At 48.8% G+C, this 14,395-nt stretch overlaps 1 protein-coding gene across 1 annotated transcript in view; it reads right to left on the minus strand.

Moving 5' to 3' along the window:
- Positions 1-14,395, minus strand: part of kiaa0930 — a 50,652-nt gene that overhangs the window by 22,047 nt on the left and 14,210 nt on the right. Inside the window, exon 2 of the mRNA XM_083658262.1 lies at positions 1,492-1,640. Within this exon, the coding sequence (XP_083514388.1) occupies positions 1,492-1,640 (149 nt within the window). The remainder of the gene's footprint in view (positions 1-1,491; positions 1,641-14,395) is intronic.

Below are 14,395 nucleotides of genomic sequence, written 5' to 3' on the forward strand. Positions count from 1 at the left end.
ACAGACAGACAGACATGCAGACAGACAGACATGCAGACAGACAGACATGCAGACAGACAGACATGCAGACAGACAGACATGCAGACAGACAGACAGAGTTGATTTGTGAGGCAGAGAGCCAGAATAAACTGCATAGTTTCCTGTCTCTATCTGCTTTTGTTGCTTTTCTTTTCTTTGATTTTTTATGGGCGCAAAAAAAGAAAGAAGAAGGAGCCTGAAATGATACATCACAGTCACATCATGTGATCTTGCTGCCATCGTGGATATCATGTGATCTTGCTGCCATCGTGGAGATCATGTGATCTTGCTGCCATCGTGGAGATCATGTGATATTGCTGCCATCGTGGATATCATGTGATCTTGCTGCCATCGTGGACATCATGTGATCTTGCTGTCATCGTGGATATCATGTGATCTTGCTGTCATCGTGGATATCATGCCAAGATCAATCTTCTGTAACTTTGGCTCTGCATCTGCCAAGGTGCTAGATCATCTACGCTGGTGACTGCCTCTTATTTATTCCATTAGATGTGGGCTCATGAAGATATTATTCCTTTATACTGTGCAGCCTGCCCTGTATCCACCTCTGTGTCTGTATGGCTCATACTTCAAAATGTATGTGTGGACTGTGTGTATATATATATATATATATATATATATATATATATATATACACATATATATGAGAACAGTTCGGTAGCATAGGTTCCTTGGACCAGTGTTTTGGATGTGTCCCATTCACACCTGGTATTAAAAACGATCTTTGTCTGGATAACTCATAAGGAAAGGATAAGGAAAAGAATGTTAATGCAAGATGTAAACGCACACAGCGCACATTGCAACGGGACTGGATCTGCCAGAGCACCTGGCTCACACTGCAATCAGACCTCAGCCAGACTCCAGCCAGGTGTCAATGAAACCCGTATGGTGTGATGATCACACTGGAGAAGAAGTACCGCCCGGCCCAGGGGGTCAAAACCTCACCACTCCAGCACAGTTCATTCATTCATTCATTCATTCGTTTTCCTTACCCACTTGGTGGGTGGGGGGTTTTGGAGCCTATCCCAGCATGCATTGAGACAGTCTGAACGGGTCACCAGTGCATCACATGGCTAGCACACAGACAGACACTCACATTCATATCTATGGGCAATTTAGAGTCTCCAATCCAGCTGACTGTGAAAGGAAACCAGGAGAACACAGGGAGAACTCTAGGAATCAAACCGCCGACCTTGTGCCCTATTACGCTAATATAATGTATTATTATTTTATTGTATTATTTTTATTTTATTATTCTATTTATTTATTTCTGGTAGTCCACTAGAGTAGCTTTACATGATTTATCTTGTAGTGTCCCTTCATGCAGCCCCTCAGTTCAGCCTCTGTGTTTGACTGTTTATCTGACAGCACCTAGACCCTGTGTTCTCGTTCAACTCTCATAACCTCTCGCTCACTTGAACCATCAGAAAACAGTTCAGGCCATCTCACCACCTTTTTGCCCTCGGTGTTGTCCGCGCTGACGTAGGAGAGCTTCCTCCGTACGTAGAACAGCATGTCGTCCTGCCGAGGAGCCCACTTCTCCATGAAGTAGGTGGAGAACATCCAGGTCCAGAAGACAATGCGGTCATCCTTAAAACAACCTGCAAAAAACACATCACCCCACAGTTACATGTAGAGATCAAATGGTATGAGAATGTCATATCAGGATTACAGTAACCAAAATGATCACCGCGTCTGGGACACTGTTGCTAACTTTGGTTAATGATGGACAGTATTGACCCTGTTTTTCAAAGCACTAATAATCACACGGTAACCACGGTAACATGGTTTTAGGAATTTGACCACGGTTGATCATTAAACCGGTTATACATTCAGGCGGTGTCTCGTCATAGTCACGCGTGGTCAATGAGTAAGCTTTCAAAACCCACAGAATATTTTCTTCTATGAATATGTCAACACTGAATATTCCTAAAAGAAAGAAGAGAGCCTCTACTTTCCTAGAAAAACAACATTTTATTCTAGCTTCATCCGTTCTTTAGTCATCAACACATGCATGTAGGTTTAGTGTTTGTCAAAAACGTCCATCGGTCTGACAAAAAGCTGAGAGAAATGCATTTTTGAAAATGATCATCCCGAGTCGAATCAAATGTTTCTGAGGGCGTCAGAGGTTGATTCACCTCGCTGCGGGGGTTCTCCATCTCTGGAGGTCTGGGGCTAATGTATGGGCTGAAACGGCATTACTATCTCTACATTGATAACTCATTTGCTACGTTTGAGCAAGTTGGGTCTCCCCAGAAATCATTGTTTTATGTTCCTACAGATCCGCAGCATCGACCCCCGATTCCCCGCCTTCCTGTTTGACTCCTTTTGTCGCCCCACTTCCTCCTCTGAAAGGTACGATGACGATAATCTATATAGTCAATTAGAACACGGCTCTCTCGAATACTCGATTCTGATTGGTCAATCAACAAGATTCACCGGTCATTATTTCTCCACAACCGACCGCTGCTCTGCCACACCTGGATTAATCAGTTGATAAGAGCCTTTTGTCTGCAGACACTACTAATTGGGCCAACCAGTTGCAGCTGTGGTGTCTTGTGTGCCAATTACGAATGAAACCGCTTTGTTGTTGAAAGCGCTATTAAAAAATCTATTTGAATAATTATTTTTGTCAGATTATTGAATGATTTAGTTGTAGGCCGTGTTCTAAGCGGGATAATGTATATTGAGGCGGTGATTACTGGGAAATAATGACCTTCAGGTGAATCATTAAGCCCTCCGCTGCGTGTCGGGCTCAGTATCACCTGTCGGTCATTATTTCCCCCGTAATCACCGCCTCAATATACATTATCCCTTACAAGCACTTTACAAACCACCTCATTCAGTGTCATCAAATCTCATAGGAAGAGGAACTGGGTGAAGAAATATCTGAGGAAGTATGGAAAGAGGCACTTAACATGGTACATGGTTCTGTTTTTAAATATTTTATTTTAAATTTTTTATAGAATATACGAACAAGACAGACACAGGAAAAGAAAGTGGAAGAAAACGCACAGTACATCATTGACATACAACATTACAATGTTGTGCTATCAGCTGCATAAGGTGCTTATGTGTTTATAAGAGATATACAGTATAGTGTGCATGGGATCCCACACAAGGGGTCCATGGGATACCAGACAGGCAAGTCATCCGTCACCCCTAACCTCAGTCACTTGTCATTCTTAACCTCATCAAAGGAGGCCAAAAACAGGTCCCAGATATTTGAGAACCTTTTAAGCCTTTAAGCCTTTAAGCGTGTCGGTTCTCAGGGACCTGAGTCTCTCCATCTGTACAACAGAGATCATGTCCATCAGCCACACCTGAAAAGAAGGCAAAGAGGAGGACTTCCATTCCTTCAGAATAGGTCTTCTGGCGACAGTTGTCCCCAGTGTCAGAGATTGTTGCACAGCTGTAGGGAAGTTCAGAAGTTGGAGTACCAGTCAAATATTTTGGCCCAGAATCCCGTTAATGAAGGGCAGAAGGGTACACGGCTCTTCTGTGCCGGCATGGTCTTATTCATAGAGCCCACTAGACCAAAGCAAGATTATCCCAAATTTACAAAGATGTTGAACCCTAATTGTGACATCATCAGTGGTATCACTCAAGGCAACAGCCTGCGTTTCAAGGCTATGACATCACTAATGATGTCACTGATGATCAGTGTTGGGCAAGTTACTTTCAAAATGTAATATATTACATATTACTAGTTACTTTCATTTGAAAGTAATAAGTTACTTTACAATATTACTGTCTGTGTAGAGTAACTCGTTACTTATTACACTACTTTTGCATTACTTTTACCAAAACAACAGCAGCAGCAGAATGACATCGCCGCCCCGGAACCATCCCGAAAAATAATTTCAACCGCCTTGAAGTCAATGTGTAAACAATCCAAAATTCTAAATGTTATTAGTTTCCTTTGTTATTGTCATCTATAGTGCTTATTTGCATAAAAATACACAGTTTGATTAGGAAATGATTGTATCTTTTTAAAATATGTGCTTTGATTTAATAAAATGTAACTCAACTTGTAAATTGTGTTACTTGACAAAGTAACTGGTATAATATTACTAAAATCCTATAAGTAATAAGTTATATTACTGAGTTACTGCTAAAAGTAATATATTACATGTAATATGTTACTTTTGTAATGAGTTACCCGACAAACACTGCTGATGATGTCACAATGAAATTGATGTCATGGTGAGTGGTGACCTATTTATAGAAGAATCATCAACTCGAACTCCTGAGAGAAGGACTATGACTCCTGCTGAGAAAAAGCAAACTTCATGGGCCAGGGGAGCTACTGACCCCCAAGGGCAGAACAGCTGCTGGGACAGGCGAGGACGAGCTACGGGCGAGACCGCGCAGTCATTTACAAAATCCAATAAACAAAGTTGGGGGAAAAACTGGATTACATAAATGACCTGAGAGGGGAACTGACTTGGCTACGTTTGCCAGCGCCCGGTGAAAAAATCCTTCAGCTTTGCTTGACAGGCTACCCTGCTGTTGTCGAGTCCGTATTCTCAGCGCCACCGGGTGGGTTCAAGCTGCTGGTACCGGCGCTTTGACCAGCAAGCTTGGAGCTTTGCTGATGGGAGACTGTTGCTTTCCTCTGCTTCCTGGTTTTGGTGGACCCCTTACCATCGCAGGTGTTTAACCCTGGAGATGCTGTACAATTTCACAAGGTTCAGGTTCGTGACAGAGCCATCTATCATATAACAGCAGTAAAAACACGGATTGCCGTGGAATCAGGTGGTGGGGAAGCGTTGTGTCATAAACATCGTTATATCACGTGAGTGGCGGGGAAAGAGTTAATGCCATGTCATCCTCTGCCTGGTTGCATGGCAACAGTTGCCGGGTGACATGTGCTTGGCCTGTAAGAGGTAGCAGCACCCTGAGGTGTGTGAGCAGCAAATAATGTGGAGGGTGCCGGGGGGTGGACAATCTGATGTGAAGATGGCATTCTCGCAACATGCTGGCACACACACACACACACACACACAATCCATATGGCTTCATACACTTTAAACAGATCGATTGGGCCAGACAGTGTAGGTAATCCCCAACCAATATGCCTCTCGTCTCCATATGAAACATTGATTTACTCATTCAATATGGATGTTGCTAGGCAGTTTGTGTGTGTGTGTGTGTGTGTGTGTGTGTGTGTGTGTGTGTGTGTGTGTGTGTGTGTTTACTCTCAGCAGCGATATTGGTTGTCGCCAAGTGTCTCTATTTTTAAAATCGTTACAGTATTGCATCACTATACAAACTTAAAAAATGTATTTGTAGCGAATGCTTGAAAGACTGAGTTCAGATGAACAACATTAAACATCAACATCTAGTATAATTGATCATTTTATTGCCCTTATGTGTACGTACGGCATTACTTCCAATGCAAATCTAGGATATGGAAACGATGAATTGCAATATATACACTGCAGGATCAGATTGCAATAGTTAGTGCATCGCAATACCTTACAGTACATACAGACTTATTTCTTTGTAAGTGTGTGTAAATCCTTCACTTCCACTGACTTTCCAGACACTGGAAACTACAAACTACAAAACTACAAACATGACTGCCGGCTCTCTATAGGACGGATCAGCGTGACATCACAATCCCCCAGAAATGCGGAAGCCCGCAGCAGTTAACTAGTATGAGTTGTACCAAACAAACGTTAATATCTCAAAAACTATACATCACATCGCTTATATTTTAACATTCTGAGTGAGAGCAGAAGTAGCTCGAGAGTTTGATGTATAATATATGCATGTCGTGTTAAAGTTGTGTGAACTGTCACAGTTTTTTAAATGCAAACGACACAACCGGGGCTAGAGTCAGCCACTCAAGGCTGGCTCCATAGTGTCGCCGTTTGTTGACCAAAATGCTTATAGCTGATCCCTCGTATAGCCAGGAGAATAGGGACATACATGTGTAGAGTATAGAGAGAGACATTATTCAGTGAAATCTGGAGCAGATAAGGAGAAGCAGCAGTTGGGTTGGGTTGGGTTGGTGTGTGTGCTTGATAAATTACATGCTATAAGACTAGCAGGGTCCCTGTTGGTCTTAGAATTTATGGAATATCACAAGATTTAGGTCAGGTAAAACCACTGCATTTAATAAGTTCTCTGGGGAAGTCAGGGAATATCCAGGAATTTTACAAATGGGTCACGTTACAGGAATACAGCCAAACATTAGGGTTGTGCTACAACCCAGGTTTTACGAGTGAGAACGAGAGCTCTCACTAGTGCCTTAAACGCTGCAACGCAGCCCTATGGAAGACTGTTATTTTGCTCCAAAATTACTTTTCATTAAAACCTGACCACCCACCCGTAGGTGGCGTGGTACCCCCTGGGACTGACACGGATCCACGTGACTACGTCACGTCCTGCCAGCCCAGGGAATAATCACTCTAATTTCTTCCAGCCCGCTGAGATCCGACGCACCCCGTGACGCATCGACACAGCAAGGCTGGGTAGTGAGAGCTCTCGTTCTCACTCGTAAAACCTGGGTTGTAGCACAACCCTAATGTTTTACTTCGTTTCGAACTCAAGCTCTCACTAGTGCCTCCATTCAACCGACCTTGCTGCCGGGAGCACCCCACAGTAGGGGTGGGACAAAATATCGATACCCACGTTATCGCGATATTTCCACCCGCGATACGTTATCGATACACTGGCGCCAAGTATCGATATGTTTATTAATTATTATTTATTTTTTATTTTTATTTTTTTAATAAACAGGCTAAAATATTATGCTGTGTGTGGTAGTTGAAACATAGTTTCAAGTTGACTTTATTTATGTTTGTAGTTGAAACAAAAACATAACTACTGTAGGCTACATGAATGGAAATGTTTGATCATTAATATCTACTTTTAGAAATTATATAGGTAGGTAGGTAGGTTATATAGGTTTTCTTGTTTTAATAGTAATAATAAAAAGACTTAATGTGTAACTTTTCCTCCGTGGTATCGAAAATGGTATGAGTGAGTGAGTGAACTCAGAGAGTTCATGTCAATTCTGCTAATAAATGCATAATACATGATTTTTTGCCTTCAGAGGTATTTTTTTCACTTGTTACACAGGTATCGTGATGTATCGTCTTCCAATATATCGCAGTATCGCAGTATCGCAGTATCGTGATATATCGTTATCGAGGGCCAAGTATCGTGACGATATCGTATCGTGAGCTACTCAGCGATTCCCACCCCTACCCCACAGGGCGACCCGAAAGGCACCGGTGAACCACGGCCATTATGGCAACGTTTATGCCTAACCGTCTGACATATTAGAGTGGCAACGATACTACTTTCTTGCCACCGACAGCACCGCGTGCGCGAACTGCGCACCGGACACGTCGAGACTGTAGTACCTGACAAAAGTGTGATGAGAGGACCATGAGGCCGCGGCACACATGTCCTCCACCGACACACCGCGCAACAACGCAGAGGATGTCGCAACACCTCGCGTAGAAAGCGCCTTGATACCCTCCTGGGGAACCTTGCCCATGGCAGAGTATGCCAACGCGATCGCCTCCACTATCCAGTGTGATAAGCGATCCTTGGAAAGGGGCCCGCCGTGGGCCCTTTGCCCAAAGCAAACCAACAGCTGATCTGTAATGCGTAAAGAACGCGTCCTGGCCACATAGGCCGAGAGCGCCCTTACGGGGCACAGCATGAGCAAACGTCTCTCCTCGCCCGTCTCTAACTGAACGGCGGGGGACAGAATGCTGATAAGTCTATGACCATAGACCTAAAGCTGACATTAATAATCTTAGGTTGGTAAGCCGGGTTAGGTCGCAACGTAACCCTGCGCCCATCATTACCACACAGGCCTGCTGCACCGAGAGGGCAATCAGGTCACCAACTCTCTTTCCTGACGACAAGGCCAGCAGCAGCGCGGTCTTTAAAGACAGAACCCTTAAATCGGCGGAGTCCAAGGGCTCAAACGGATGACCCGTTAGCCCGTCCAGCACCGTAACCAGGTCCGATTTGGGGGAAAAAACGCACCGCGACGGCGGGCGCAGTTTACGCGGCCCCTTCATGAGGTGCCAGACCAAAGGGTACGCCCCCACGGGGCTCCCTTCAATTCCCCTATGGCAAGCAGAATCGCGGCTACGTACACCTTAAACGACTGCGGGGACTGACCCGCGTCAAGCAGGCTCTGAAGGAAACAGAGAACTGGTCGCACACTGCAGTTCACTGGATCCACGCCCTTACTTGCTGCATAGTGCATCCCACATTATCAGGCAAGCCCTGGGCTAGCAACTGGTCCGGTTCAGGAGCCAGACCGCTAGCTTCCACCTGCCTGGGGAGGGGTGGAACACCTCCCCCTCCGCCTGGGATAGGAGATCGGCCCGTACCGGCAATGCCCAGGGCGGATCTTGCGCCAGGGAGACCAGGTCCGCAAACCATGTCTGCCTGTGCCAAACAGACTAAAACGAGCCGGAGGCGCTGTTCCCTCACCCTGTCCAACACCTGACGGATCAGGGGGGGTCGGGGGAAACGCATAGAGCCCCTCCCTCGGCCACGCGTGCGCTTTTAGCGCGTCATGACCTAACGGGGCTGTCCTCCTGGATCGAGAACCACAGTGGGCAGTGTGTCGCGCGCCGCGATGCGAGAGATCGACGCAGGCGCGACCAACCCTGGCCCAAACCTGTTCCATCACCCGAGGGTGGAGGCACCACTCCGTATAACGGGGATTGCCTCGAGACAGCAGGCCGGTCGTAACTCCGCCGTCCCGGCAGATAGACCGCTGACACTGAAAGGAGACGGGGATACACCCACAGGTGAATCCCCGCTATGGTTCAGCGCCCCCGACCGCACACCGCCCTGTTTGTTCAGGTGGGCGATCGCTGCCCTATTGTCCGAGCGAATCAGCACATGGTGCCCATGTGTGAGCCGCTGGAAGCGTTACCTCCGCAGGCCGGGGGGACTGCGGAGGCAACGTTCTCTTTCGAGTCTGGCCGCACGCAGACTTGTCCGGCAGTGCGGTCCCCAAGAGAGCTCCCAACCAACAATGGGCCCACGGCGCCATTGATGGTGGGCTTGTCCTGAGGCAGAGCCCGGCGAATCGCCTTCAGCTCTAGCACGTTTATGTGGCGAAGCTCCTGAGCCTCCCACCGGCCGTTCGCCGTAAAATGCCCGCAAATCGCACCCCCTCCCCAGAGGGAGGCGTCTGTGCGAATCACCATCCTGAGTGGGACAGGGCCCCACCGAGTACCTCTCGAGAGGTAACGGGGGTCCGCCCATATAGCCAGCGCCTGCCAGGCCTGACCTGTCAGAGGAGCCCTGCGATGACGGTCCCCGGCCGAGTCCAGGCGAAGCCTGAGAACCATATTTGGACCACGAGAGCATGTGTAGCCTCCCTAGCGGGAGCACATGCAGTGCTGAGGCCATCAGGCCCAACATTACTGTGCACTGATGCACTGACACCGAGGGCACAGACCTAACGTCCTTGGCTTGCTGTCCGAACCGTGCGAGCCTGTCGCTCTGGCGAAAGGCTCGCAGGAAGTATAGCTCGAGCCCCAGGAAGGTCGCCGCCTGCGCTGGGACGAGGCAACTCTTCTGCCAGTTCACCAAAAACCCTAAGGTTTGCCGGTGATCGGTCACCACCTTGGTATGTTCCGCGGCACCGACCCTCGAGTCGGCCGCTAAGAGAACGTCGTTGAGATATAGGAAGACGCGGATCCCCCTCGCACGGAGGGGAGCCACGGCTGCCTCCACGCACACCGTGAGGGTTCGCGGGCTCAAAGACATGCCGAATGGCAAGCCACAGAACTCGTAAGCCTTCCCCAGGAAGGAGAACCTCAGGTATTTCCTGTGTCTCCTGACCATGTGGACATGGAAGACCGCACCTTCCAGATCCCTGGAAGTAAGAAATCCCCCTGTCTCAACTTGAACAGGCGGGGAAGAGAGCATTCGGGACGGGACTTCCTCAGCGTCTTGTTGAGACGCCGAAGGTCCAATTTTGGACGCATGGAGCCGTCCATGGCCTCCTCCTCCACGGCCAGATCGGGGGTCCCGTCGAACGTGGGTGGGCAAACTGTAGCGCGTATCCCCTCTGGAGGGTGCGCCGTAATGGGGACGGGGGAACATAGATGCTCCCAGGCATCGAGCCTGTTGGACAAGATGGTCTCTTGTGGCCAACGGAGCGGAACCCGTTTTTTTCTACCACTCGGATCATACTCTCTCCCTCAATGTCCCCATAGGAGACAGTGAACGGTCATCAAAAGCAGAGAGCATATGAACTGAATCAAGTCTCTCTGCCCGCTTCGCGCTCAGAAAAGAGTATCACCGTCTCATCATCGTGGATAGCGAGACTGAACATTTTAGAAACACATTTCTCAAGTTAGAAACTATAGAAATTATCCCTGAAATATAGTCATGAGCATATTGCTGGGCACCGGGACCTTTCGATCCGGTGCCCTGATGGGGGGGCGGGACGTGAGAGGCTACGCCCCCCCGCCGCATGGACAGTTCCGTAGAAGCTGTGCATGCTGGGGGAGAACTTCTTACGCAAGCTCCGCCTACTGACGCGCTGTTGTATCGAAGTAACCCCCCCCCCCCCCTGCCGTGCGCCTTTCGCAGGCTGGGGGGACTGCGGAGGTAACGTTCTCTCTCGAGACGCACGTGGACTTGTCCGACAGTGCGGCCCCCAGGCGAGCTCCCGACCAGCAATGAGCCGTTGGTGCCATTGATGGTGGGCTGTCCTAGGAGCCTCTAGCCGAGGCCAGGCCGTAGTCATGGACCAAGGCGAGCCTTGATGCTGGGTATGAGACCCTGGGCGAGCTCCCGACCGAACTCGGGCCTTGGGCACCGAGGACGGTGGGTCTAAAGCTACAAGCCGCAGGCTGGAACTAAGCCCAGCCTTGGTGAGCCAACCGGTGGGCTTGACCTGGGCGCTGCCAACCGAGGCCAGGCCGTGGCCATGGACCAAGGTGCGCTGTGCCCCCAGCCAGGCTCCCTGCACTTGCAGGGGGCGCCCCAACAAGGGAGTGCAACCCATGGAGAGCTCCCAACCACCCCGGGCCTTGGGCACCAAGGGCGGTGGGCTTGTCCTTAGAGCTACAAGCCAAAGGCTGGCACTGAGCCCAGACCTTGGCGAGCTGTAAGCCCTGCTGGACACGTAGCGCCAGCAAGGAGCAGTATGTCTATTGTAGCGGAGGTATCTCGCGCCCAATGTACTTAGCACACAGATACTAACTGCACGGGTGCACGCCAGCTATCTGCAAAATGCTATCGTTCTGTGCTAAACAGTACTAAATATTGCTATCTGCACCTATGCAAGGCAAGCTAGCTTTAACACTTCTTTGAGAGCGGACCTTGGTCAGCTCTCAAGAGCTTAGCTGCGGACAAGACCGAGGGTTCAAGGCGCCTGTGCAGCGTGCTCGTGCCCAAGGCCGAACACGCACTTAACGTGCCGATTCATACTCGGCCAAGTAGTTTTACACACGGCCCATCCCCTCCCTGACCTTCCCTGCTCAGTAGCAAGAGGAAGCAGGAAGCTAACCACTAATAGCAAGCTCCCGCAGGGCGCACCCTATTAGCGGGAGTACTGCTTAAGCAAGCTAGCAAGAAGCACAGGCTAGACAGTAAGCAACCCGGAGGCTAGCGAACGTGCGCGTGCAATGGTAACGTAAGCGGCAATAGCCCATCCCGAAGGGGGGGCACCAATACCCACAACCTGTTAACCCGAGAGAACAGACGTGGAAGCCACTAGCTACGCTAGCATAAGCACTGAGAGACAAGCGTGCGCTAACACAAGCCTGCGCACAGGCCGGTGCAGCGCGTCTCTACCCTGAGTAACACGGGAAAGCAAGCGTGACCGCAAGCAAAGGCCAGCGGCCCGCGAAGCTAGTCAATCTCAGAAGAAACTCCTCAGAGGGAGTTGCAATCTAGTAGATGCTAATTGCACGAGGCAAGCAACACTTAGCAGACAAGCAAGCTGGCTAAGATGGCGTAAGTACTGAGAGAAGCGGCCCACACAAGGTGCGGGGCGAGCTCACCTAGCTAGCGAATCGCCCAGCTAAAATCTCAGACGCCAGTAAAAGCTACACTACATTTATGTAGGTCCCAGCAACGCCTGTGCGGCGTGCTCCTGCCCTCAGGCATGCACACATCAAATTAATTGTGCCAGTCGTAACTGGCCAGCGTAGCCTCACAGCTAATACAGCACCTAGCTGTTCCCCCCTCTCTCTGCTAACAGGAAAACGGGGTTAACGTGCAAGCTAAGCCTGCACCGGTAAGAGCTGGAGTGCTTACACATCGCTAGATACTGGCTGCACGGGAGCAAGCTAGCTAACTAGCTATTTCACTGAAGAGCATGGCTACTAGCTACTACTCTCGCTTAGGGCGCGCCCTACACAGAGGTAGCTGGCGCGAAGTACTTAGCACACAGACACTAACTGCACGTGTGCACGTTAGCTATCTGCCACAATAACCGGGTGCGTTACCCTGTCTGGGGACGCAGCCAGATATACAAGGTAGTCCAAGCTAGCTGCACTGAGCAAACTAGCTAACTATCTAACGCGCGCGCTCTAAAGCCGGCGTTCCTAAAGTACCTAGCAACAGAAGCAACCGCACGGATGCAGCTAGCTATCTGTGACAACTGTGCTATTTAGCCTGTTGCTCTAGTGCTAACGGTACAAGCTATTCTGCATGTATGCAAACCTAGCTAGAGTTATGAGTGCAGACCTGAGTCATGCGCTCAAGCCTAACAACGTTACCCCGTTTCCGGGGAAACGTTTCACATCAACTGCACGGCGGCAGCTAACAACAGTTAACTAAGGAAGATACTCTTAGCTTTTTAGATGACTTGTTCCGACGCCGCAGGGTGAAGGGTACAGGGTCGGGTCTCCGAAGCCTGCTTTATCCCGTCCACGCGACCCTCTTGAGGTGGGCAAGTCAGCCGGAACGAGCCTAGTATCTAAAGCTATGTAATATAACTCCTCGTTAACCGTGGAGCTTTCACAAAACACGTCTTCACAGCGGCTGGAAGAAAGCGGAAGTGATTATTCCCTGGGCTGGCAGGACGTGACGTAGTCACGTGGATCCGTGTCAGTCCCAGGGGGTACCACGCCACCTACGGGTGGGTGGTCAGGTTTTAATGAAAAGTAATTTTGGAGCAAAATAACAGTCTTCCATAGGGCTGCGTTGCAGCGTTTAAGGCACTAGTGAGAGCTTGAGTTCGAAACGAAGTAAAACGTATTTTACAACTTTTTTTTTACTACAACAATTTTACACATTCAGCGCTTTTCAGCCCAACTGCAATGGAAACCAGACCGTGAACCCATTTAGAACCTTTCTGTTAGCAAATAAGGATCAGTCACGGAAGCAGTTTGACTTCGTTACGGAATGTTCTGGAAACGTCTTGGAATTTGACATCAGGAAAAAGTCAACTGATGTGTGGATGGATGTCAACAAGCTTGTGTGGCCTGAGAAAAGTTGGCCACGGCTGAACTTCTCAGTCCACAGCAATCTGATTTGCATGCTTCCATGTTTCCCACATCAATGTGATTTCACTTCATGAACTGCAGCTTCTGTTCCAAAGACTACAGGAATAAAGATCTAAATCACGGTGCTTGGAGAACAGTTGCATCCATTGTTGGGTGTCGGAGCCAAATTCCTCATTTCATAAACTATGGTCCGTCTAGCACATTAATATCCCGGGTTAGCCAAAACACTTTTCAGGGGTCTGGAATGAATCTGTTAAAAAAAAATCCGCCCACGAGGGCACTATAGCAATATTTTACGTTTTTAGGCCTTCATATTCACAGAGCCATTATGATCATCAGCATCACTTCCCTGCTTCCCACCGATGATGTCATCAGTGATGTCACTCGAGCAATTGTGATGTCATCATCAGTGAGTGATGTCATCAGTGGTGTCACTCAAGGAATTGTGATTTCATCAGTGATGATGTCATCAGTGATGTCATCAAGCAACGTTTTCTGCCGAGTTTCGCCTGTGATGGTGTGGGAATGAAGAGGACAAGTGAAGTGAGGGAAATGGAATGAGAGCACAGGACAGAATGTAGGGAAGGTTTCACCTGTCTGATTTTCTCTGGTTCGTAGGATTGCCTGAACATTGGCGTTAATGGTAAGCTCTGAAGTGACTTTCTGTATATTTCATGTTCTGTATATAATGTGATTTGCTTGTTTAAAACTTTGCACACTGTACTCCGAGTAGAGTGACCCAACTGCCAAGTGTGACCAGCCTGTCAGGAGGTATGAACATGTTGCTGTGGAGGAGTTCATGCTGCACACTACACCACTCTCTCTCTCTTTAGGCTGACAGCCAGCTCTCTCCTCACACCCATCAACCCCTGCTCTGGTTGTACAGAACAGGA

The sequence above is a fragment of the Poromitra crassiceps genome (assembly GCF_964638095.1).
Source record: "Poromitra crassiceps genome assembly, chromosome: 2".
In the NCBI taxonomy this organism is placed as follows: domain Eukaryota; kingdom Metazoa; phylum Chordata; class Actinopteri; order Beryciformes; family Melamphaidae; genus Poromitra; species Poromitra crassiceps.